This window comes from Boleophthalmus pectinirostris, unplaced genomic scaffold, assembly GCF_026225935.1.
Source record: "Boleophthalmus pectinirostris isolate CB_2022bp ecotype Guang Dong unplaced genomic scaffold, ASM2622593v1 HiC_scaffold_1, whole genome shotgun sequence".
Taxonomy (NCBI): domain Eukaryota; kingdom Metazoa; phylum Chordata; class Actinopteri; order Gobiiformes; family Gobiidae; genus Boleophthalmus; species Boleophthalmus pectinirostris.
Window position 1 is genome coordinate 6,943,742 of NW_026570970.1, and position 26,625 is coordinate 6,970,366.

At 43.4% G+C, this 26,625-nt stretch overlaps 1 protein-coding gene across 1 annotated transcript in view; it reads left to right on the forward strand.

The window, feature by feature from the left end:
• Positions 1–26,389, forward strand: part of ttn.2 (titin, tandem duplicate 2) — a 206,363-nt gene extending 179,974 nt beyond the window's left edge. The window contains 41 exon segments of the mRNA XM_055148379.1: positions 1–1,123; positions 1,200–1,496; positions 1,600–2,187; positions 2,265–2,567; positions 2,644–2,940; positions 3,041–3,328; positions 3,405–3,704; positions 3,814–3,965; positions 4,051–4,201; positions 4,288–4,587; positions 4,670–6,436; positions 6,597–6,890; positions 6,987–7,274; positions 7,417–7,716; positions 7,797–8,131; positions 8,217–9,172; positions 9,174–9,946; positions 10,034–10,336; positions 10,416–10,727; positions 10,812–11,102; positions 11,187–11,486; positions 11,620–11,761; positions 11,842–12,005; positions 12,103–12,405; positions 12,489–12,770; positions 12,858–13,451; positions 13,538–13,828; positions 13,917–14,216; positions 14,368–14,670; positions 14,773–15,075; positions 15,159–15,427; positions 15,618–15,933; positions 16,016–16,321; positions 16,423–16,722; positions 16,963–17,538; positions 17,672–17,977; positions 18,064–18,446; positions 18,535–18,745; positions 18,847–24,624; positions 24,710–24,991; positions 25,102–26,389. Coding sequence (XP_055004354.1) covers positions 1–1,123; positions 1,200–1,496; positions 1,600–2,187; positions 2,265–2,567; positions 2,644–2,940; positions 3,041–3,328; positions 3,405–3,704; positions 3,814–3,965; positions 4,051–4,201; positions 4,288–4,587; positions 4,670–6,436; positions 6,597–6,890; positions 6,987–7,274; positions 7,417–7,716; positions 7,797–8,131; positions 8,217–9,172; positions 9,174–9,946; positions 10,034–10,336; positions 10,416–10,727; positions 10,812–11,102; positions 11,187–11,486; positions 11,620–11,761; positions 11,842–12,005; positions 12,103–12,405; positions 12,489–12,770; positions 12,858–13,451; positions 13,538–13,828; positions 13,917–14,216; positions 14,368–14,670; positions 14,773–15,075; positions 15,159–15,427; positions 15,618–15,933; positions 16,016–16,321; positions 16,423–16,722; positions 16,963–17,538; positions 17,672–17,977; positions 18,064–18,446; positions 18,535–18,745; positions 18,847–24,624; positions 24,710–24,991; positions 25,102–25,394 — 21,420 coding nt within the window. The 3' untranslated portion in view covers positions 25,395–26,389.
• Positions 26,390–26,625: the final 236 nt, after the last annotated feature.

Genomic DNA, 26,625 nt, shown 5'->3' on the forward strand with positions numbered 1-26,625 from the left:
ATGACCATCTGTTGGGATCGTCCAGTTTCTGATGGAGGAAGCAGTATCGCTGGCTATGTTATTGAGAAGAGAGAGAAAACTGGACTCCGTTGGTGCCGGGTCAATAAAAAGCCTGTTTACGACCTTAGAGTGAAGGCCTCAAACCTACGGGAGGGTTGCGAGTATGAATACAGAGTTTTTGCAGAAAATGCTGCAGGACTCAGTGCCCCCAGTATCCCTTGCCCACTTACAAAAGCTGAAGACCCACAGTTCCTGCCTTCTCCTCCAGCTAAACCTAAAATCATTGACTCAACTAAGACTACAGTGACTCTCTCATGGAACAGACCCCTATTTGATGGCGGAGCCCCCGTGACCGGTTACAGAGTCGAGTACAGGAAGAGTGCAGATGATGAGTGGTTTGTTGGAGTGCAGAACACCAAGAACACAGAGTTTACAGTAGTAGGATTGACCCCGGGAGTTGAATATGTATTTGTTGTGAAATCCATCAACAAGATAGGAGCCAGTGAACCTAGCCCTGAATCGGACAGACAGGTGGCCAAAGAGAGAGAGGAAGAGCCATTGTTTGAAATAAGCAATGAAATGAGAAAGACTCTTATTGTCAAAGATGGCAGTTCATTCACTCTGACAGTTCCCTTTAAAGGCAAGCCTGTTCCTAATGTCACATGGTCAAAGCCTGATGTTGACCTTAGAGTCCGTGCTGTTATTGACACCACAGACACATTCACTTCCATTACTTTGGAGAAAGCCACTCGTAATGACTCTGGTAAATACACTGTGACTTTGTCCAATGTGGCTGGTACAGCATCATTGACCCTCAGTGTCAGGGTGCTTGACTCGCCTGGACCTCCAGCACATGTTGAAGTCAAGGATGTTACAAAAACTTCTGCTACTGTTGCCTGGGACACTCCTGAAAATGAAGGAGGAGGACCAGTCAAAAACTACCTGATTGATATTCGGGAAGCCAGTAAAAAGGGCTGGACCAGGCTCACTGATACATGCCACAGGCTCACATATAAGGTTACTGACCTACCTGAGGGAGGAGTCTTCTACTTTAGAGTGACAGGCGAGAACGAGTATGGCATTGGTGTTCCTGCAGAGACCAAAGAAGGAACCAAAATTTCAGGTATGTTCTAAAACAAATGTCACAATATTTACTGTAGTAGTTGTCCACATTAATGTAAAATAATGTAATCTTTCAGAAAAACCAAGCCCACCACCCAAGCTGGGAGTGACAGAAGTTACCAAAGAGAGTGTAACTCTGGCTTGGGCTAAACCTGAACAGGATGGAGGCAGCAGAATTACAAGCTACCTGGTGGAAGCATTGGAGAAAGGTCAAGAGAAATGGGTGAAGTGTGGCGTCACCAAGTTCATCCACTTGACAGTTTCTGGTCTGCGGGAAAATGCTGAATACTTCTTCCGAGTGAAAGCTGAAAATGCTGCTGGATTTAGTGATGCCAAGGAAATGCTCACCCCTGTAGCAGTAAAAGATCAGCTTGGTAAGTAACATACCTGAAAGAGCAGCAATATTGCATTGATATATATTAGCAACAAATCTACTTGTTACTTATGTTTGCAATTTTTTTCTGTTTGTTAATACAGAACCACCAGAAGTCAACATGAAGGACATCCCGCATAACACTGTTTATGTAAGAGCAGGATCAACACTCAAGTGTGAAATTCCATTGACAGGCAAACCTTTGCCTAAAGTTACACTTTCAAAAGAGAATGTTGTGCTCAAGTCAACAATGAGGTTCAACTCTGAAGTCACTCCTGACAGCATCAAGATCACACTGCGGGAAAGTATTGCTGGAGACTCCGGACGCTATGACATTACAGCTGCAAACTCGAGTGGGACAACTAAGTCCTTTGTCAATATCGTGGTTTTGGACAGACCCAGTGCTCCTCTTGGACCTGTTGAGCTCTTTGATGTCACAGAAGACAGTGTTAGCTTGAAGTGGCTTCCACCTGCCTATGATGGCGGCAGTGCCATCACAAATTACATTATCCAAAAGAGGGAGACAACCACAGCCAACTGGATGGATGTCTCATCTGCTGTAGCCCGATGCACCATGAAGATCATGAAACTTACCACTGGCCTTGAGTATCAGTTCAGAATCAGAGCTGAAAACAGATATGGAATAAGTGAGCACATTGATTCTCCAATAGTCTCAGTCAACCTGCCTTACAGTAAGTAAACTAAATATTTCACTCTGCATTTAATGTAGAATATATACATCTTAATGTTGCTTATGCTTTCTCTTTAGCTATTCCTGATGCTCCAGCTACACCAGAGATCACAGCTGTGACAAGGGAGACCATAACAGTCGCCTGGAAGGAGCCCAAGTCTGATGGTGGCAGCCATGTGTTTGGCTACCATCTTCAGATGAAGGACAAGAATAGTATTATGTGGCAGAAAGTTAACAAAACTGTGATTCGTGCAACTCACTTTAAGGTCACTAACATCAATGCTGGACTCATCTATGAGTTCAAGGTGGCAGCAGAAAATGCGGCTGGACTCAGTGCCTTCAGTAAGATTTCTGATGCTGTCCTGGCTATTGATGCTTGTGGTAAGTTAAATTTATAATAATGTGACAGAAAAGTTAATTACATTAGTTACATTAAAAACATTTGATCTGTTTACAGAACCACCTGTGAATCTTCGTATCAGCGACATCACAAAGAACTCCATCAGTCTAGCATGGCAGAAACCCAACTATGATGGCGGATCACCAATCACTGGATACATCATTGAAAAGAAAGAGGTTGTTAGTGGCAGGTGGTTCAAGGCTAACTTGACCAATGTTAGTGACACACGATACACAGTTACTGGCCTTACTCAAGATGAGTCTTATGAGTTCAGAGTCATGGCAAAGAACGCAGTTGGTTCAATCAGCAACCCATCTATAACTGCTGGACCAGCAACATGTGTGGACACTTATGGTAAGTCAGAAGTAATCTGTTTTATGAAGATTTTTAGGTTTTAAAAAGTTGAAGACTGCTTATAATTGAATTGACATTTTTTTGTATCATTGTCATTCAGGTGCCCCAGAGATTGAAATACCTCAGGAGTATCTCCAGGAGGTTAAATACATGGCTGAATCCAATGTTGAACTCAAGTTTAATATCACTGCCAAACCTGCTCCTACTATTGAATGGATGAAGGACGGCAGAGAGCTCAAACCATCTGCCCAGGTCTCATTTAAGCACACATCTGAATCAACAAGTGTATTCTTGCGGGATACAACCCGTCTCAACTCTGGAACATATGAAGTGAAGGTGAAGAACTCCCTTGGGTCTACTTGTGCTGTTGTCAGACTTCTTATACAAGGTACTAAAAGCATTATCCACTGAAGATAAGAATATAACCAGTAATACTAACATACTGTGTTTTCACTCTTTTACAGATAAACCTGGACCTCCAGCTGGAGAGATTCAGTTTAAGAAGGTCACTGCAGACAACATCACTATTATGTGGTCCCCACCTTCTGATGAGGGCGGTGCCATGGTTACACATTACATTGTTGAGAAGAGAGAAACTAGCCGAATCATGTGGTCCATTGTCTCAGAGAAACTCATGGACTGCATTGTTAATGTACCAAGACTCATCCAAGGAAATGAATATATCTTTAGAGTTCGTGGAGTCAATAAATATGGCATTGGAGACCCGCTTGAGTCCGCACCTATTATTGCAAGGAATGCTTTTGGTAAGCTATGATTAAGAGTATACTGTGTAATTTGAAATATAATGACAAGTTTATGTACCAGGAGAATGTTCTTACTAAATACAAGGCTTTTTTGTCTAATTTCCAATAGTTCCTCCAAGTGAGCCATCCAAGCCTAAGGTCACAATGATTACCAAATCCACCATGACTGTGATTTGGGAAAGGCCAGCATTAGATGGAGGTAGTGATATTGATGGTTACTATTTGGAGAAAAGAGAAAAGAAGAGTCTGCAATGGTTTAAGGTTAATCATGAGCATAATTAATAATAATACTATAAACAAATGCAATGTATAGTACTGTAATAATACTTATTTTATATTTCATCAGGTGGTGAAGGGAACCATAAGAGACACCAGGCAAAAAGTAAGCGGCCTTGTGGAGAATAATGAGTACCAGTACAGAGTCTGTGCTGTCAACAAGGCTGGAGCAGGAAACTACTCAGAGGCATCCGAACTATACAAAGCCTATGATCCAATTGGTAAGTAGTCTTTAAAATGTTTTATTCTTTTTGAGGAAATTGTATTACAGGGGCTTGTCTTAACATAATACATTTGTCATTTAAAGATTTGCCAGGGGAGCCAACCAAACTGCGTGTTATTGACTCAACAAAGACCTCTATCACATTGGGTTGGGAAAGACCAGTCTATGATGGTGGCAGCAAAATCACTCACTACATTTTGGAGCAGCTCAATGCTGAGGAAAAAGAATGGGTGGTTACAAACCCACAGGTTGAATCCTGTGAGTATGTAGTGTCCCATCTCAAACCAGGAACATACTACTTCTTCAAAGTTTCTGCTGTCAACTCCAAGGGCAAAGGAGAGAACATTAAGATGTACCAACCGGTTCAAGCCAAAGATATCTTGGGTTTGTATAACAATATAAATATAAGTGTAAGAATAAAAAAACAGTAGATCCGATAGCTAAAATGTTCTTTTTTTTTCAACAGAGGAGGCTGACTTAGACTTGGATGTTCAAATGACTACACAGTACACAGCCAAAGCAGGTCGTGATGTGGAAGTATTTATTCCATTGAAGGGTCGCCCTACTCCTAATGTCACCTGGAGACGTGGAGATCGTAATATTGCCAGTGATAATCGCTACACAATAAACAGCACTGAGCGGTCTACCACCCTGCTCATCCCCAAAGTAACTCGTGATGACTGTGGAAAGTATCTCCTAGAGATTGAGAACGGTGTTGGAGAACCCAAGATTGTCACTGTTTCCCTCAAAGTGCTTGACAGCCCATCAACCTGCCAAAAACTCATAGTCAAGAATGTGACAAGAGGAAAACTTACCCTCAGCTGGGAGGCTCCTCTCATTGATGGTGGTTCACCTGTCACTAATTACATTGTTGAAAAGAAGGCCTCCACAATGAAAGCTTACCAAGTCATCACTAATGAGTGCGCCAATACAACATATAAGGTCACTGGTTTGGAGGAGGATGTGGCTTACTTCTTCCGTGTGTCTGCTGAAAATGAGTTTGGTGTTGGTGACACCTGTGAGACTGTCGAGCCTGTCAGGGCCACAGAAACGCCTGGAGGTGTGAAAGATCTTGTAATGCAAGATTCTACAAAGACCTCAGTCACCTTGCAGTGGACCAAGCCTGACCACGATGGTGGCAGTCACATCACAGAGTACATCATTGAGAAGAAAGCAGATGAAGACACCACCTGGACTTTGGGAGCTACAAGCAGACGCTGCACCTGCGAAGTTAAAGGTCTCCAAGAAAATGCTATCATGGACTTTAGAGTGTTTGCCAAAAATGAAAAGGGCACAGGTGACTTTTCACAGATTGGTCCAATCATTGTGAAGGACTTCATCATTCCTCCTGAGGCCAGTCTTGTTGATTATCCCAATGGTGAACTGGCTGTTCGTATTGGTCAGAACATCCATATTGAGTTACCGTTTAAGGGCAAACCAAAACCTGTCATCAGCTGGCTCAAGGATAATCAGCCTCTGAAAGAAAGTGAAAGAATTCGTTTCAGGACAACTGACAACAAGACTGCCGTCACAGTCAGGGGGGCAAAGAAGGAGCATGCTGGCCAATACACTTTGGTTTTGGATAACAGGACCATTAAGAACTACTTTGACATTAATGTGATTACTCTGGGTCCTCCATCTATTCCAGTTGGACCCATTCGCTTTGATGAAATTAAAGCCCAGAGCATCATTATCTCCTGGGACCAACCAAAGGATGATGGTGGCAGTGAGATCTCCTGTTACAGTGTAGAGAAGCGTGAGACTTCTCATGCCAATTGGAAGTTGGTATGTTCAAGTGTTGTGAGGACCACTTTCAAGATTCCCAACTTGGTCAAGGGAACAGCATACCAGTTCAGAGTCCGTGCTGAGAATAAATTTGGAGTAAGTGAGGCCCTGAGCTCACCTGAAGTTGTTGCCCAGCATCAGTATAAAGCTCCTGGTGCACCTGGAAAGCCTGTATCTTATAACGTCACAAGTGATGGCATGACTATCAAATGGGAGGCCCCAGAGTTTGATGGTGGTTCTCCAATTTTGGGCTATCATGTGGAGAAAAAAGACAGGAACAGCCTGCTGTGGCAGAAGGTGAACTCAACCATCATTTCCAACAGAGAGTACAGGATCATTGGTTTGATGGAGGGTCTTGAGTACTCCTTCAGAGTTTATGCTGAAAACAATGCTGGACTTAGCCCTGTCAGTGAGCAGAGCAAACATGCCCTTGCTATTTCGCCAGTTGGTGAGTATTTAAAAATTATGTTTTGTGTTTTTATGTTAGTATTATACATACATATAAGATATAATGTTATTTTATTCATTTTTATTTTATTTGTTGATATATTGTGTACAATTTTCATTAATATTTAGCTACATTCAAATGTATTGTCTTCCTTTTTTAGATCCACCTGGAACTCCTGTCTGCATTGATGTGACCAGGGACTCTGTCACTCTGCAGTGGGATGTCCCTAAGAGAGATGGAGGCTGCAAGATTGTGGCCTACAGTGTTGAAAGACGCCAAGGCAGAGGCAAATGGCTGCGATGCAACTTCACTGACATCAGTGAGACACAGTTCACTGTAACTGGTCTATCTCCTGGAGACAGATTTGAGTTCAGGGTGATTGCCAGGAATGCTGTGGGTACAATAAGTCCACCATCCAATTCCTCTGCTTACATCATGACCAAGGATGAGAGTGGTATGTATTAAATTAAATTAAACTCTATTAAAGTCTATGCAAACTCAAATTACTTGATCCATTATCAGTTGATCATTTGTCTTTCTTTGCTTACAGTTGCTCCAGAAATTGAATGGTCACCAGATCAGATTTTCACGTTACGAGCTGGAGAGAATGTAAGACTGGGCTGCACCATTACAGGCCGTCCTGTTCCACAGGTTATGTGGTACAAGGATGGTAAAGAGATTGACAAGAGAACCATGATTGACATTGAGATCACCACTGGCATTGGCACAAGCAGCCTGTTCATCCGTGATGCAGATAGGAACCATCGCGGCATCTACACTGTGGAAGCAAAGAACAGCTCTGGAACCAAGAAGGCTGAAGTTAATGTCAGAGTACAAGGTATGCAGTTTATTTATTTATTTGCACTATTTGGATCTGGTTTATTATGTGATTGTAATTATTACAAATACCTATAGGCTATCACAATCCATACATTTTGCAAGTTGATTTTATTTCATTACTTTGAATGTATCTTTCTTAGATACTCCTGGACCGGTTGAGGGTCCCATTCGTTTTACTGGTATCACTGCTGAGAAATGCACTGTCTGGTGGAACCCACCAGAGAATGATGGTTGTGCTGCTATTACACACTACGTGGTAGAGAAGAGAGAGACCTCCAGGATTTCATGGGCTACGGTCACATCCAAGTGTGAAGCCTGCTCTTTCAACGCTACAAATCTCATCAAGGGCAATGAGTATCAATTCAGAATTTCTGCTGTCAACAAGTTTGGTGTGGGCAAACCTCTGGATTCTGATCCCATTATTGCCCAGATGCAGTACAGTAAGTGTCAAGTGTGACATTTGATTACCAGTATTACCCAGTATGCTGCTAGATATATAATATATTTACCTCTATTCCAGCCGTACCTGATGCCCCCGGCACTCCAGATGCTTCTCACGTCAGTGGAGACAGCATTACACTGGGCTGGACTAGGCCTAGATCAGATGGAGGCAATGAAATCAAGCATTACATTTTGGAGAGAAGAGAGAAGAAGAGCCTGCGCTGGGTGAAGGTCTCCTCAAAGAGACCTATCACAGAGCTGAGACATCGTGTCACAAATCTAACAGAAGGCAATGAGTATGAGTTCCGTGTCATGGCTGAAAATGGTGCCGGCATTGGACCAGCTAGCAGCACTTCAAGGCTCTTCAAATGTAGAGAGCCGACCTGCGCTCCAAGTGCTCCTAGCGTAATAAAGGTATGATTAGCTAAATACATCTGAATGTTTTGAAAATTCTTCCAGTTGCCAAATGTACTTAACTTATTTTCCTTTTTATTTATAGCTCATTGATTCAACCAAGTCCTCCATAACTCTGGAATGGACTAAGCCAGTGTTTGATGGTGGTATGGAAATTATTGGCTACAACATTGACATGTGCAAAGCCAGTCTGGAAGAGTGGCACAGAGTAAACAGCCAAATATGTATTCACACGAAGTATACAGCAAAGGGACTCGTACCCGGAGAGCTCTATAAATTCAGAGTCAGTGCTGTGAACGGATCTGGAGAGGGTGAAGCCTCAGTGATGCCTAGCCCTGTCCAAGCTCTGGATAGGCTAACCTCTCCTGAGATCGACATTGGAGCTGATTTCAAACAGACTCACATTGTGAAGAATGGCGGCACTGTATCACTCCATGTTGCCTTCAGAGGAAAACCAGCTCCTCTTGCCACATGGTCACGGGCTGATGGGGAGCTGCCTGTCATGGCTGATGTTAACACCTCAGACAACTTCTCTACTCTCACCATTGAGGGCTGCACAAGGTATGAAGCTGGTAAATACACTCTGTCCTTGGAGAACAACAGTGGACGCAAGTCCATCACATTCACAGTCAAAGTGCTGGATACACCTGGACCTCCTGGAGCCATCTCTTTCAAGGATGTCACTCGTGGAGCCTTGACGGTGATGTGGGATGCTCCCTCAAATGATGGCGGAGCAAGAGTTCATCACTATATTGTTGATAAACGTGAAGCCAGTCGTCTTGCTTGGCAAGAGGTCAGCACAAAATGCTCTCGCCAGATGATCAGAGTTGCTGGTCTGGACATTGGTGTGCCTTATGTGTTCAGAGTAATAGCTGTTAACCAGTACGGTCAGGGAGAGGCTCGTGAGATGACAGACCCCGTTGTTGCGACTGAAGAACCTGCTCCTCCTAAGAGGCTGGATGTTGTTGATACCAGTAGTTCCACTGCTTCTTTGGTATGGCTGAAACCTGAGCATGATGGTGGCAGCCGTGTCAGAGGCTATTGTTGAATTTAGGGCTAAGGGAACTGACCGTTGGGTTGCTGCTGGAGAGACCAAGCTCACAAAAATGCTGGTTGAGGGTCTGATTGAAAACACAGAGTATGACTTCAGAGTGAAAGCTAAGAATGACGCAGGAATTAGTGATCCTCAGGGAACATTAGGATCTATTGTCATTAAAGAGCCTCGCATTGAGCCTACAGCTGACCTCAGCGGTATCACCAACCAGCTTATCACTTGCAAGGCCTCCAATACATTCACAATTGACATCCCCATCAGTGGCAGACCTGCTCCTAAAGTCACCTGGAAATTGGAGGAAATGAAACTGAAAGAGTCTGACAGAGTTGTCATCAGAAACACAACTGAGAGATCCACTTTGTTAGTTAGAGACAGTAAGAGAAGTGACAGTGGAAAGTATTATCTTGTTTTGGAGAATTCTGCAGGAGTGAAGACGTTTGCAGTCACTGTACTTATAGTGGGCAGACCATCACCTCCTACAGGCCCCTTGGAAATTTCTGGAGTTTCCTCTGAGTCCTGCACATTATCCTGGTCAGAGCCAGCTGATGATGGCGGCACAGACATCTCTAACTACATTGTGGAGAAACGAGAGTCGGGTTCTGCCTCCTGGCAAGTGGTCAATTCCAGCGTGCAGAGAACTACAATCAAAGTAACTCATCTGACCAAATACATGGAGTACACCTTCAGAGTATGTGCTGAAAATAAATTTGGAGTTAGCAAGTCAATTGAGTCTGCAGCAGTTGTCATTGAACATCCATTTGGTATGTATTGGCTAACATACATTTAAAAGGTAGAAGATTTAGAACTAAATAACTGATTTGTTTTGGTTTGTATATTTGTTTTTCCAGTGCCTCCAAGTCCTCCAACTCGTCCAGATGTTGTGTCAGTGTCAGCCAATGCCATCGGCATTAAATGGGATGTACCATACGCTGATGGTGGCAGCAAGGTCACAGGCTACTGGATTGAGAAGAAGGAGAGGAACACTATCCTCTGGGTGCGGGAAAACAAGCTGCCTTGTCTTGAGTGCCATTACAAGGTTTCTAACTTGATCGAGGGCTTGGAATACCAATTCAGAGTGTATGCTATGAACATATCTGGTCTCAGCAAAGCCAGTGAGGCCTCGAGACCAGTGCTAGCTCTGAACCCAGTTGGTAAGTTTTTAAACACATTTTAAGACAAAACAAAACAAAATTAATTACCTTGATTTTAATTCACATTTTTTCAAAATAGATCCACCTGGAAAGCCTGAGGTGACCGACATCACTCGCTCCTCTGTATCCATTTGCTGGACTGTACCCTTAAATGATGGTGGCAGCAAGATTGTAGGCTACGTTGTGGAGAAGAAGGTCTACAGCACAGATGAATGGGATGACAACCGCTGGCTCAAGTGCAACTACACCACCATCACAGAGAATTACTTCACAGTCACTAATCTAGGAGAGGGAGACACATATGAGTATCGTGTTATTGCCAAGAATGCCGCTGGTGTCCAGAGCGCTCCTTCTGAGACAACTGGACCAGTCACCTGCAAAGATGAATACTGTAAGTTTAAAGTTAACATTTAGATTTAGCATAGGAAAAAAATAGAAGTTCATGCCACTAACTCAAATGTTTTATTTTGTGTAGCCCCGCCCAAAGCAGAGCTGGACAGCAAGCTGGTGGGTGAGACTGTTACTGTGATGGCTGGCTCCGACCTGGTACTGGATGGAGCTGTGGGTGGCAAACCAGAACCCACTGTTTACTGGGCCAAGGGAGACAAGATTCTGGAACTCGGAGAGAAATACTCTATGACCTACACTTCAACTAGAGCTATGGTCGTCATTAAGAACTGTGACAGATATGACACAGGCAGATACATCCTGACAGTCAAGAATGCCAACGGAGTGAAGACTGCCGCTGTCAGCGTCAAGGTTCTTGGTAAGAAATCATATTGAATAATATGTTTATTTTCTTTGTATTTTCAGTCTTAAAGAAACGGTCTTTATACCATGTTTCCTTCAGATACTCCTGGAGCTCCAGCTGATAAGATCGTGATCAGCAGAGTGACTGAAGAGAAATGTACTGTATCCTGGAAGATCCCTCTGGAGGATGGTGGTGACACTGTTACACATTATATTGTGGAGCGTCGTGAGACCAGCCGCCTCAACTGGGTCATCATGGAAACTGAGTGCAAGTCTCTGTCATGTGTCAGCTCTAGACTCATCAAAAACAATGAGTACATCTTCAGAGTACGTGGAGTCAACAAGTATGGCCCTGGAGTTCCACTTGAGTCTGAACCAGTCATTGCCAGAAATGCATACAGTAAGATTCTTCCCTTTAAATATTAAACATATCTAACAGCAATAAAGTTGTTAGATATGTTTAATGGAACTTTGAATAATTTTGTTTGGTCATCTAGATAAACAAGTTAATTAATACATCCCATCTTTTCTAGCTATTCCTTCACCACCGGGTACACCCGAGGTCACGGCTGTTGGTAAAGAGCATGTCATCATTGAATGGCTGAAGCCTGAAAGTGATGGTGGCAGTGAAATCAAAAACTACATTGTAGACAAACGAGAAAAGAGCAGCACAAGGTGGGTATGATCTCTCAGACAAAAAAATGCTTGGAAATGTTTTGTTTGCTAATTCATTTGCTTTCTCTACCCTAAATCAGGTGGACACGTGTGAATAGGACATACACAATCTATGACACACGTCTGAAGATCACTGGCCTGATTGAGGGAAGTGAATACCAGTTCAGGGTGACAGCTGTTAATGCTGCTGGCGACAGTCAGCCTAGCGATGTGTCACCTTACATTCTCTGCAGAGACCCAACATGTAAGATAATAATAATTATTATTATTACTATTATTAATAATAATAATAATAATAATAATAATAATAATAAAAATTATAATACCTGCTCTTTTTATAGATACCCCTGCTCCTCCATCAATGCCACGCATCACAGACACAACCAAGCACAGCATTTCCATGACCTGGACAAGGCCAATGTATGATGGCGGTTCAGATGTCACAGGCTATGTGGTGGAGATCTTGGAGGAAGGGTCGGAACAATGGTATAGGGCTACAGCAAAGGCTCTTAAGACCAATGAATATGTGGCTGCAGGACTGGTAGCCAATAAGAAGTACAGGTTCAGAGTTGCAGCTCTCAACAGCAATGGCACTGGAGAATTCAGTGAACCCAGTGCTGAGGTTGAGCCAATTGAGAAAGTTGGTGAGTAGAAAGCAAATCAACCTGTTACCTGTTAACACTGTGTTATGAAATTCCAGCATTGACTCATTGTAACTCCTCAATAGAAATACCTGACCTGGAGCTGGCTGATGACCTGAAGAAGACCGTGTGTCTGCGTGCTGGAGGCACCCTGAGACTGTTTGTGTCTGTCACCGGCAGACCACTACCTGTGGTTGGCTGGAGAAAGACTGGGGTTGAACTGCAGAGCCGTGGCTACATTGAGACCACAGACGCCTACACCTTACTGATAGTGGAGAAAGTGACTCGGTATGACTCCGGAAAATATGTTGTAGAAGCAGAAAATCCATCTGGCAAGAAAACTGCCACCATTCTTGTCAAAGTCTATGGTAAGCATCTATAGAAGACACAGCATTAACATAACATGGAGGATGTTTTCAGTGTACTAAGTATTTACATATTTCTTTCACCTATAGACACCCCTGGACCTCCAGGCTCTGTAAAGGTCAAGGACTACACCAAAGAGTCTGTTGTCATTACTTGGGATGTCCCAAGCCTTGATGGTGGTGCTCATGTCAGTAATTACATTGTGGAGAAGCGTGAAGCCAACATGAAATCCTACAAGACTGTGACTACTGAGTGCAGAAAGACACTCTATAGGATCACCGGACTGGAGGAGGGCGTTCACTACTTCTTCAGAGTACTGCCTGAGAATATATATGGTGTTGGAGAACCTTGCGAGACAGCTGAAGCTGTTCTGGTCTGTGAAGTACCATCAGTTCCCATGGATCTCCAGATGGTTGACGTCACCAAGTCATCCGTCACACTGCGTTGGGAGAAACCACTTCATGATGGTGCCAGCAGGCTGACAGGATACATTCTGGAGGCCTGCAAGGTTGGCACCGACAGATGGAGTGTTGTGGCTACAGTTAAAGCTTCAAGCAGCCAGTATACCATCCAGTCACTGACAGAGAATGACCAGTACCTCTTCAGGATCAGAGCAACCAACAGCAGAGGAGCCAGTGAGCCCATGGACATTATCACTCCTATCACCATCCAAGAAATTAAGGGTAAGAAGATTCTTAAAAAACACACACACACATTGCATGTTTGTCAAGCTTTTCTGTTGCTCATCTTTTTTTTTTTTTTTAAACAGTGATGCCTAAGATCGACCTGACAAATATTCCTCAGAAGATTGTTCATGTACACCGTGGAAAGAATATTGATCTGAACATCCCAATCAAAGCCCGCCCACAGCCTGTCTGCTCATGGTCCTTTGGCGGCGTCAAGCTGAAGGATAGCCTTGACCGAATCAAGATCGACAGCAACGGTAAATACACCCATCTCCTTATCCGCGACACCACCATTAACGACACTGGAGACTACACTCTGGAGGTGAAAAACACTGTTGGTGTTGCAACCGAGGTCATCAAGGTCATCGTCCTTGGTAAGTAGAGACTTGAATAAATTAAGCCATTTAAATGTGAAGACATTTGTGGATCATGTTAAATAATTATGTTTTTTGTGTTTACTAGACAAACCTGGTATCCCAGTTGGTCCAGTTAAGATTGAAGAGACTGATGGAATCTCTGTAACTGTCAGCTGGGAACCACCCGAGAAAGATGGTGGTGCCAATGTTAGTGGCTATGTTGTGGAGCAACGTGAGGCTCACCGCCCTGGATGGAGCACTGTATCTGAGTCTGTCACAAGACCATGCTTTAAGTTCACAAGACTCACTGAGGGAACTGAGTACGTGTTCCGTGTTGCTGCCATGAATCGCTTTGGGGTTGGTGGCTTCCTGCAGTCTGAAGTTGTGGAGTGCAAGAGTCCCAAGAGTGAGTGTCATTTAAACATTACAAATGTTGTAGTAGTACTAATCTACTGCAAAAAAATTACATTTATAGGCAAGAGTTGAAGAAAATGAAAATGTATAGTATTATATTTTGTTCTATTTATTTATTTGTTTGTTTATTTATTTTGCTACAGCCATTCCAGGACCTCCTAGTAGACCTGAGGTGCTTGATGTCACTCATGAGGGCATGACCCTGACATGGCAACCACCAGAGGACAATGGTGGTTCCACCATTGCTGGCTACATCATTGAGCGCAAAGAAGCTGGGTCCGACAGGTGGCTTAAGGTTAACAAGAATCCTGTCACTATGACAAGGTATCGCTCTTCTGGACTCATAGAGGGTCTGGAGTATGAACACCGCATCACCGCCATCAACTCCAGAGGAGCTGGCAAGCCTAGTGAGAGCTCTGCTATCACTGTGGCTATGGATCCCATCGGTATATCTTTAGACCTTTCATTTACCATTTATGTTATTGATTTATTGATTTATAGGCCAATAAAAAAATATATTTATGCTTAATAACTTGCTTATTTTACAGATCCTCCTGGCCCACCACTGGAGCCCAAAGTCACAGACACCACCAGGACTTCTGTCTCCCTTGCCTGGCTTCCACCAGAAGAGGAAGGTGGCTCTGTTATTACTGGGTACTTTATTGAAATGCAGAAGGTGGACCAGGTGGAATGGACCCTGTGCAACACAACTCCTACAAAGATGTGCGAGTACACTCTCACTCACATGCCTCAGGGCGCAGAGTACAAGTTCAGAGTCATTGCTTGCAATGCAGGTGGTACTGGAGAACCTGCTGAAATTCCTGGAGTCGTCAAAGTTCAAGAGATGCTTGGTATGTTGTTGTAGTTATCAAGTGGTAACTTGGAAGTTAAATGTGAAGCTCTACTAACATTTTCTGTATTATATTATTCTTAGGTTATCCTGACTATGTGCTTGATCGCAAATATGAGGAAGGCTATGTGGTTCGCCAGGGCGGAGTTGTTTGTCTGTCTGTGCCAATTAAGGGTAAACCTATTCCAACGTGTAAATGGACCAAGGATGGCCGTGACATTGCACACCGCGCTATGATTGCAACTAGTGATGATATGACTGAGCTGGTCATCAAGGATGCCCACAAAGATGACACTGGAACTTATGATCTGGTGCTGGAGAACAAGTGTGGCAGAAAGGCTGTCTATATCAAGGTATTTATTGGTATTCTATATTGGTATTTTACGGGATTACTGGTTAAACCTCAAAACTCTGTCACTTAAGCACAGGAATTGCGGATGTAAATAAATAGCTACAAGCATGCGTATATAAATAGAAGGCACATTCTAAAAGAAGGCATTATGACACTTTGTGTATTAATCAAAAAATTATCACTTTCTTAAGGTGAAAGTCATTGGTCGTCCAGATGTTCCAGAAGGACCTCTGGAGTTTGATGATATCCAAGCAAGATCAGTGCGTGTGAGCTGGAGGGCTCCATCAGATGATGGTGGCTCTGACATCCTAGGCTATGTGGTGGAGAGGCGCGAGGTTCCCAAAGCTGCCTGGTACACCGTAGATGCCAGGGTAACTGAGACATCACTTGTTGTCAAAGGACTGAAGGAAAATGTGCAGTACCACTTCAGGGTTTCTGCTGAAAACCAGTTTGGTGTCAGTAGATCCCTTAAATCTGATGAGCCTGTCACACCAAAGACACCGCTATGTGAGTATGACTATTTCTTTTAGGAATTGTATGTATTTTTAGTTGGAAATATGGAAGATATGTAAAACATAATTATTTTTAGGTGCACCTGAGCCTCCCAGCAACCCACCTGAGATCATGGATGTTACAAAGACCACTGTGGCCCTTTCCTGGGCACGTCCTCGTGATGATGGTGGTTCTCGTGTCACTGGATACTATGTGGAGAGGAGGGAAGTGTCCACAGAGAAATGGGTCCGCCACAACAAGACTCATATCACCACAACAATGTACAATGTTTCTGGTCTCATCCCAGATGCAGAGTATATGTTTAGAATTGTAGCTCAGAATGACATTGGAAAGAGTGAACCTGGTCCTGCCTCAGAGCCGGTAATCTGCAAAGATCCATTCGGTAAGTAATATGCTGTTTTAATACACATAGTGGTAACATAGAACAAATTGTATTGCTCAGTTTTTCTTATTTTAATGTTGTTGTTTTTTTTTCTGTGTAAGACAAACCAAGCCAACCTGGAGAGATCGACATTGTCTCTGTGACCAAAGATTCAATCACCATTCACTGGCTTAGACCTGAACACGATGGTGGCAAGGAGATCCTGGGCTACTGGATTGAGTTTAGAGAGGCTGGAGAGTCTGCATGGAAGAAATGCACTAAAGAGCGTTCCAAGGATCGCCAGTTCACTATGGGTGGCTTGATGGAGGCAACAGAATACGAGTTCAGAATCTTTGCTGAAAATGAAACTGGACTCAGTCGTCCTCGTCGCACCCCAATGGGCATCAAGACCAAACTGAGTGGTAAGATAGTATTTATTTTATAAACAAATCAAATAAAGAATTAATATGAATTAATATTTCAACTTAAACTGGTCAGAAACATATTTTCACAACACACAAAAAAAGGCAGTGACCTTTTTATATTATGCATAATTGTAATTGTAATCACAACATTAAAATGAGTGACTAGAGGTTCATCATCTCACCAATATACTTTTCTTGATTTTAATATATCATTCACACACATTTTTGTCTTTATAGTTGGTGAGGCCCCAGTTTTGAAGGAACAAATGGAAGACACAACAACCAAGCTTGGAGAGTCTGGCACTCTAACTTGTTGTATCATTGGGCGACCTCTGCCAGAGATCAAATGGTACCGCTATGGAAAGGAGCTTATTCAGAGTCGCAAGTACAAAATGAGCTCAGATGGCCGCAACCATTCCCTGACCATTCTGACAGATGAGCAGGAGGATGAGGGCGTCTACACATGTAGAGCAACCAACGAGGCTGGTGAGATAGAAACCAGCGGTAAACTTCGTCTCCAGGCAGCACCACAGTTCCATCCCGGCTTCCCCCTGAAGGAGAAGTACTATGCAGGTGCCGGCACCAGCTTGCGTCTCCATGTTGTCTACATTGGTCGTCCCATTCCTCAGATTATGTGGTTCTATGGAAAGAAACCACTGAATGCATCTGAGAATGTGATAATTGAAAACACTGAAAGCTACACCCACTTGGTTGTGAGGAATGCTCAGCGAAAGACCAATGCCGGACGTTACAAGGTGCAACTTAGCAATGCGTTCGGAACCATTGACACAGTACTGCGTGTTGAAATCCAAGGTACGGTACTCAAATTCAAACTGAAAATGCAAATCTGCATCTGCATTACTGCAAATCATGCAAATTCAAATTGAAAATGTAGAAATTGAGTAAAATAGAAAAGTTTATAATCAAATGCTTCTATCTTTTCCAGATAAACCTTGCATTCCAGAGGGACCTCTGGTTGTTGATGCCTTGCTGAAGAGCACAGCTGTGATTAGCTGGAAGCCGCCAAAAGATGATGGTGGCTCTATGATCACAAACTATCTGGTGGAGAAACGAGAAGCCAAAGAAGGCGAGCAATGGCACCTTGTGTCTTCCTCTGTCTCTGGCACCACCTGTCGCATCATCAACCTTATTGAAAGCGCTGGATACTACTTCAGAGTTTCTGCACAAAACCAGTATGGAGTCAGTGAACCACTGGAAATTCCTTCAGTTGTCATCATCAAGAGTCCATTTGGTAAAACTTTTAATAACAAGCATATTCTGAATGATGTCATCAGTACACCTGGACAATTGCCTTAACCTTACTTTGCTATTTTCCAGAAAAACCTGGCATTCCACAACAGCCCTTCATCATGAGCTCCACAAAAGACTCTTGTGTCGTCTGCTGGAAGCCTCCAAGCAGCGATGGTGGAGCCAAAATCACTAACTACTATCTTGAAAAACGTGAGAAGAAGCAGAATAAATGGATGTCAGTGACCTCCAAGAAGATTGTGGAGACCAATTACGAGGTCATAGGCCTGATCACAGGTTTTGAATACGAATTCCGTGTCAAGTGTGAAAACATGGGAGGTGAAAGTGACTGGAGTGAAATCTCTGCTCCAATCATTCCCAAGTCGGATCAGACACCTCGTGCTCCTGTCTTCAGAGAAGAGATCAGGGACATGCTTGTCAAGTATCAAGCCAATGCCACATTTGTCACCAAGGTACTTCATTTAGCTGTAATGTTTCAGAAATATTTAGTTTGTATGCATTGATTTGTAAGAAACTTAACCATTGCATTCTTTTGAAAAGGTGGTTGGATATCCCAAACCAATGGTTAAATGGTACCGTGGTGGAAAGGAGATCTTGGCTGATGGAACCAAGATAAAATCCCAGGAATTCAAAGGAGGCTACTACCAACTGGTTATTACGAATACTGATGAAAGAGATGCAATGGTTTACCAAGTCAGGGCTACTAATGCATCAGGATCTATCTCCATGACTGCCAACCTCGATGTGGAAGGTAACTACTTTTTACAACAATAATATCAAAGTAACTGTGTATGTAAACATTTTATTTTAATTTGTATTTATATTAATTCTTTTTTTTTTTTTTTTTTTTAGTTCCTGCTAAGATCCACCTGCCACTGGAGCTTCAAGGAATGGGAGCAGTCCATGCTGCCCGTGGAGAACACATTACTATCAAGATTCCCATCTCAGGAAAGCCTGAACCTGCAGTTACTTGGCAGAAGGGTCAAGAAATTCTTTCAAATTCTCCATACCATCAAGTCATCACTACCAGATCTTTTACTTCCCTAGTCTTCCAAAAGGGTGTTAGAAGCAAGGATACTGGCTACTACATTATTACTGCTAAGAACAGATTTGGCACTGACAAGCAAACCATTGAAGTCTGTGTAGCTGATATTCCTGAAGCACCAAAAGCACTTATTGTCAGCGATATTAGTCGAGATTCAATTACCCTCACCTGGGAACCTCCTGCAAATGATGGGGGAAGCGATATTATCAATTATATCATTGAGAAGTGTCCCGCTAATGGTGAAAGATGGATCCGTGCTGGACAAACATCTGACTGCACAATCACTATTATTAATATCTTTGGAAAGACCAAATACCAGTTCCGGGTAATTGCTGAGAATGAGTTTGGCTTAAGTCCACCATGTGCCCCAACTGAACCCATTACCACAAAGGAAGACAAATGTGTTATCAGGAACTATGATGAAGAGGTAGATGAAGCACGAGAAATTGTCAAAGAGGAGGCTCCATTCTACAAGGTGAAGGAACTGTCCTCCAAATACACCATTGCTGAAGAACTTGCACGCTGTCAGTTCGGTGCTGTCTACAGATGTGTGGAGATTGCAACAAAGAAGACCTTCATGGCTAAGTTCATTAAGGTCAAAGGCACAGACCGTGAGTTAGTTCTCAGAGAAATTGAGGCCCTTAATATAGCGAGACACAAAAATGTAATTTACCTGCATGAATACTTTGAGAGCATGGAAGAGATCATTTTGATCTATGAGTTCATTTCTGGTGTGGATATCTTTGAGCGCCTTGGCATTGGCAACTTTGAGTTGTCAGAGCAAGAGATTGTTCGTTACCTGAGACAGGTGTGCTCTGCCCTCAAATTTATGCATGCCAACAACTTTGGCCACTTTGACATACGTCCTGACAACATTGTCTACACAACAAAAAGAAGCACCAACATCAAGATTATTGAAATGGGTCAGTCCAGACTGCTGGTCCCAGGAGAAAACATCAGAATGTTGTTCTCTGCACCTGAGTACTGTGCTCCTGAGGTCCACCGCCATGACCTCATCACCACTGCCACAGACATGTGGTCTGTTGGTGTAATGGCCTATGTCCTACTCAGTGGCCTCAATCCATTTGCAGCTGAATCAGTAACAAAAATGATTGAAAATATAACAAATTGTGAGTATGTGTTTGACAGTGAAGCATTCAAGGACATTAGTCTAGAGGCTATAGACTTTGTAGACAGACTTTTAGTCAAGGACATGAAACTCCGTATGACTGCTCATGAGGCTTTGGAACACCCCTGGCTGAAGATGAAGCTGGAGAATATCAGCAACAAGGCAATCAGGACTCTGAAACACAGACGTTACTACCAATCTCTGTCTAAGAAGACTGATTATATTGTATCAGCAGCTCGTATTGCCTATGGTGGTGCCTTCAAAAACCAGAGAGGACTGGCTGTTGGTAAAGTCAAGATTGGCACGGAGTACCACGGCCTGCGTGCTGGTCCAGTTATGCATGCATCAGCAGAAGAAGGTGGTCATGTAAGATTTACTTGCAGTTTCACCAACTTTGACAAGAGCACTCAAGTTTCATGGTTCTTCGGTAACCGCCAGCTGCACCCAAGTCCCAAATATGAGATCACTTACAGCAATGGCTTTGCCAGTATATATGTTAAGGACATTGAGGAGTGTGATGATGGTGTATACAGATGCAAGGTGGTTAGTGATGACGGAGAGGATAGTGCTTATGGAGAGCTCTTTGTTGAGTCAGTGAGAAGCATCAAAGAGTACTACCTCAGCCGCACTGTCAGGAAACTCAGGAAGAGAGTTGACAAGACAAAACTTCTGCAGAGACCACCTGAGTTCACACTACCACTCTACAACCGCACGGCCTTCATTGGTGAAGATGTTCGCTTTGGTGTTACAATTACTGTACATCCTGAACCTCATGTAACATGGCTGAAGAATGGCGAGAGGATCAAACCAGGTGATGATGACAGCAAGTACACTTTCATCAGTGATAAAGGTCTTTATCAGTTGGTGATCCATAACTTGGATAAGACTGACGATGGTGAATACACTGTTATGGCACACAACAAGTTTGGTGAAGACAGTTGCAAAGCTTCTCTCACTGTGACACCTCATCCCGTTGTGGAAGAGACCATGAGACCCATGTTCAAACGTCTGCTGGCTAACACTGAGTGTGTTGAGGGTGACAGTGTCCGCTTTGAGCTCAGAGTTACAGGAATACCCACTCCCGCATTAAAATGGGAGAAGGATGGTAAGCCACTACAGCAGAGCTCTAAGGTTGTTGTTATTGAAGAGGATGTGGACTACTATGTCCTGCATGTCAGAGAAACTCTTCTTGAAGACTCTGGTGTGTACAAGGTCACTGCAACCAATTCTGCCGGATCTGCCAGCTGCCAGGCTACCCTCAAGGTTGACCGTCTTACTTACACAAGACGTGAGTACAAGAGTGAACAGGAAAAGATGAGGCATATTCAGAAACAGATTGAAAAGACAAATAAGATGGCTCAGCATATTGCAGCTACAGAGGAACTTGTAGCTTTCAACCCAGCTGCCCAAGAAGCCCTTAAATTTGCTGCAGAGATGTACAAGCCTGCTGTAAGCACCAAGAATGTTGAGGGAGAATTTGACATTACTGTAGTAAAGTCAGAGACCAAGAAATTGGAGGAGGAGAGAAGAATCTTTATGCCATATGAAATCCCTGAGCCTGTGGTTCACGATCCAAAAGCTCTTGATGAGGACAAAGGCATCAAGCAATTTATGCCTTTGTCTGAGATGAAATGGTACAGGAAGATCAGAGACCAATATGAAATTCCAGAGAGAACAGAAAGGATTGTGCAGAGAAGACAGCGCCGCATCCGTTTGTCCAGATGGGAGCAATTCTATGTAATGCCTCTTCCAAGAATAACTGACCAGTACAGACCAAGATGGCGTATTCCCAAACTGACACTTGATGATTTGGAGACAGTGAGACCTGCACGCCGTTCACCATCTCCTGAATCTGAGGTCTCCTTCCAGTCTAGAAGAAGATCTCTGGGAGACCTAAGTGATGAAGAGGCCATGATGCAGGTGGAGGATTACATTTCAATGAAGAGGGCTGAGGAGGAAAAAATGATGCTTGAGGATGAACTTGAGCTCGGATTCTCTGCCTCTCCTGTTCATAGTCCAGTTCGTTATGAAAGACATGAAGAGAGAAGACAAGAAGTGAGGCATGAGGGTGTTGAGGTTACTGAGACAAAGAAAAAACGTACTACAGTTGAACAATTCATGAGAAGGAGAAGATCATTGTCACCAACATATATTGAGCTGATGCGTCCTGTGTCAGAGCTTGTCAAACCACGTACAAGACCTCCAGCTGATATTGAGGTAGCTCAGGTAGAAAGGCGTTCACCCACTCCTGAGAGAACCCGACCCCGTTCTCCAAGTCCAGTCAAATCTGCAGAGAGATCCTCCCGCTCCTCGTCTAGATTTGAACGATCAGCCCGCTTTGACATCATGTCTCGCTATGAGGCAAGGAAAGCTGCTCTGAAATCAGAGAGGAAATTCCAGGTGGTTAGCCAGACTCCATTCAGTCTTGATCATGTGCCTAGAGTAACTGTCAGAATGCGCTCTCATCGTGTTCCCATTGGCCAAGACACTAAATTTACTCTGAACATCCAATCTAAACCAGAAGCTGAGGTACAATGGTTCCACAATGGTGTTGCAATCTCAGAAAGCAGTGAGAAATATATCTTTTCTAACATGAGTGGAGTTTTGTCTATTATTATCCTCAACTGTCAAGAAGAGGACAGTGGTACATACCGCTGTGTATGCACAAACTCCAAGGGAGAAGCATCTGACTATGCAACCCTGGATGTTTCTGGTGGTGGCTACACAACATTCACCTCTCGTCGCAGAGATGAAGACTCCATCAAAGGGTATGTACCAGAAGCTTCTAAAATTGACCATTATCACATAAGTCACTTCAAGTCTGGTTATGCAGCAGAAAGCCACGTTGCTGTGGAAGAAACCAAAACCAAATATACTCATGAAAGATATGCAGCCTCATCTGAGAGATACTCATCTGCAGAGAGATATGAGTCATCTGTTAAATATGCATCAACAGAATATTTGTCATCTGGGTCTTCATATTCATCTGAGAAGGTTGCATTGACTGCAAAGCATGCAGAGAAAACAGCTGAAGTTAAAGCCAAGACTACTGTTGCAATCGAGGAAAAAGTCAAGCCTTCCCTTCCTGCAAGGATTCTTACCAAACCCCAGTCTTTGACCATTTCTGAAGGAGAAACAGCCAAATTCTACTGTGACATTGATGGGGAACCAGCGCCAACTGTGACGTGGATACATGAGACTAGAACACTAACTTCCTCTCAACGTGTCCGTATCACTTCCACGCAGTACAAATCTACTCTGGAAATTACCTCTGTGACATCTGCAGAGGAGGGCAGGTACACAGTTGTGGTTGAGAACTCAGCTGGCCGCCAGGAGGCTCACTTCACTTTGACAATCCACAGACCACCTCCCAAGGTTGAGGTTAAGGCTGTCAAGTCACCAGAACCATCTGTGAAATCACCAACTCCTAGTGTCAAGTCACCTGAGCCTACAGTCACGTCTCCTGTTCCATCTGTGAAATCCCCTGAACCCAGTGTAAAGTCCCCAGAGCCAGCAGTCAAATCTCCTGCTGCGAAGTCACCTGAACCAACTGTGACCTCTCCTGTTCCAAGTGTAAAGTCCCCTGAGCCAGCCACTGTCAAATCACCTGAACCTGAGGGAATCAAATCCCCCAGGGGTGTCAAGTCCCCAGAACCGGGTATCAAGTCCCCAGAACCGGGTATCAAGTCTCCACCAGGAATCAAGTCCCCAGAACCGGGTATCAAGTCTCCACCAGGAATCAAGTCCCCAGAACCGGGTATCAAGTCTCCACCAGGAATCAAGTCCCCAGAACCGGGTATCAAGTCTCCACCAGGAATCAAGTCCCCAGAAAGAGTCAAATCACCTGAACCTGAGGGAATCAAGTCTCCACGTGGAGTGAAGTCCCCTGAGCCTGTTGGAGTCAAGAAACCATTTGGTGTCAAGTCACCGGAACCCAGTGGAATAAAATCACCAACTGGAATCAAGTCTCCAAGGGCACTGAAGTCACCAGAGCCACCTGGCATTAAATCCCCTAGAGCCCTGAAATCCCCAGAGCCAGAGGGAATTAAGTCACCACCAAGAATGAAGTCTCCTCCTCCTATCATGTCCCCCAAGAGGGTTATGTCTCCTCCCACTGTAAAAGCACCACCTAAAGTCCTGAGCCAGGTAGCAGCAGTAGCCTGTGAAGGCTCAGTGAAAATGTCCTGCACATGTGAGAGCAGTGTCAAGGAGGTGGTTTGGTATGTCAACGGAAGGAAGATTTCCCAGAGCAGCCGCTTTGCATTGCACTACTCTGAGGGTTCCTGTAGCCTTCTCATCCACGACCTGTCGGAGAGTGACCAAGGAGAGTACATTTGTGAAATGATATCAGATGGAGGAGTGTCCAAATCTAGCTTCTCCTTTACTGGGCAAGTGTTCCAGTCTATACTTATGAAAGTCACAGCTTACAGAGAGCAGCAGCAAGTGGCACTAAAAGGTAAGAATTTCTGTCAAAAGAATGTATGTAGAAATTACAGTGTTATATAAAAACTGGTTTTAAATATCCTTCTGTTTCACCACAGGGTCCATGACAGTGAGTCATAAAGAGGCATCTTCATCAGCAATGATGATGAAAAAAGAAGTTCACATGGTGGAAGAGTCATCGTCCTTCTCTTCCACTCAGCAGTCCATGATGTCCTCTATGATGGAGTCCAGTGCCTTCAGCAGCATGGCAGCAGAGATGAAGTTTGAAACAATGTCGATGTCCAGCATGTCCTCCATGGCTTCAGAGTCATATGCCATGAGCTCCAGTAGTCTTTCAGAAATTGCATCTCACATGGAAGGGTCCATGTTCAGATCAATTGGTAAGACAATTAATTGACTTAAAATAATTTACTAAGCAAAACTTAAAACAGATAAAATAAAGAACACAAAAAAGAATATACATCCTAATAAGTATGTGCTGTGTTTACAGGTGGTCCTCCTAGGATTGAAGCTCTGCCAGAAGACATCAGCATTGAGCCCGGCAAAGTTTTGACAGTTGCCTGTGCTTTCACTGGAGATGCCAAACACATAGAGTGGTCACGTGGTGGAAAAACCATTGAAGTTACCGCTGGAGGACGTTTCCACATTGACACCTCAGAAGACTTGACCACACTTATCATCACTGGGGTGAAAGAGGAAGATGCTGGAACCTACACCCTCAAACTGTCCAATGAGCTTGGCTCAGACACAGCAACTGTTCACATTAGTATTCGATCAGCGTAAAAAAAAAAAGTTTGTCCCTTGTCCCGCCTTTCATGCCTTTTTATTTATTAATTAATCAAATAATATTAGACCTGAATTTCTCTTCTTGTAAATATAAAATATTTTTGTACCAAACTTGACTTTAATTTATGCCAAACTAGACTTAAGTCTAAAGTTGTTATAAATGTGCCATATTGGACTTAGGAGTTTTGATCCTTTTTTCTGTGACATGTACATAATGTATATAGCCGAAGTTAACGGTTATGGGAATGTATGCAATGTAATTTATGACAATCATAATATTAACTGAAACTGTATGAAACTGAATGTGGTTTAACAGGAGAAAGTTTCGCATGGAACGAATACCCTGTTAAACTGAGAAACTAAACACTGTGCCTCAACGATAAGTTGAAGTCTAAGATTGCCTCAACAGGTAGAGAGGCTCCCTGTTGAAGTTACCTCAATCCAAGACAAAACCAATTCTGCTAATAAGAGCAGTGAGCTAAGACTGTGAGATCCTGAGTGCTGTTTGCATTTACCCTCATGTAAGCAGGACAACTGGATCTCACTCTCTGACTGATTATGTCATACTGCCATTTTTATGACACGCTCACAGTGCAAGCGGCCTGCACTCCCTGAGCAAGTGTTTTGTTTTGTGCTCAGCTTCTGGCAAACGACCACATGCAGAAGCTCCCATGATCCATCAACCTGGCCAATCATTTAGTAGTGGAGCAGTCCTGTGCTTGTTTGCAGAGCCTGAGCTGTCTCTCGGAGGTCTGCTGTGTGTTTGTGTGTTAGTTTATAGAAAATCACCTGTCAGTGGAGCTGGGCACCGCTAAGCACCTGAATCACAGCTGTCAGCATCAGCTGTGCCACAAAGGACCAGCACAGGAAATTCTTACGCGCTGCCCTGCTCTATGGTGTAATTGATCTTAGTTATATAGCATTGACTCTTTTCTGCTGCCTCCCTGAGTTTTTGTCATTATTGATTTAATAAAGCATGATTGTCAGCACTACCGGACATCGCATTGTGTTTTTCTTTATTGCGTTGTAATACTGAATTACCTTTAACTACCTTTTTATAATATTATATTTATTAACATTAATATTAAATAAAATGTATTGGGCTGTACACCAGTAGTGAGTTAAGCACTATTATCAAAGCATCACCAGAAATGTATAGTCTAAAAACTTGCACAATTTATTAACTTGTGTACTTTTACACAAGGACAAACCCAGCCCCAGGGCTAAA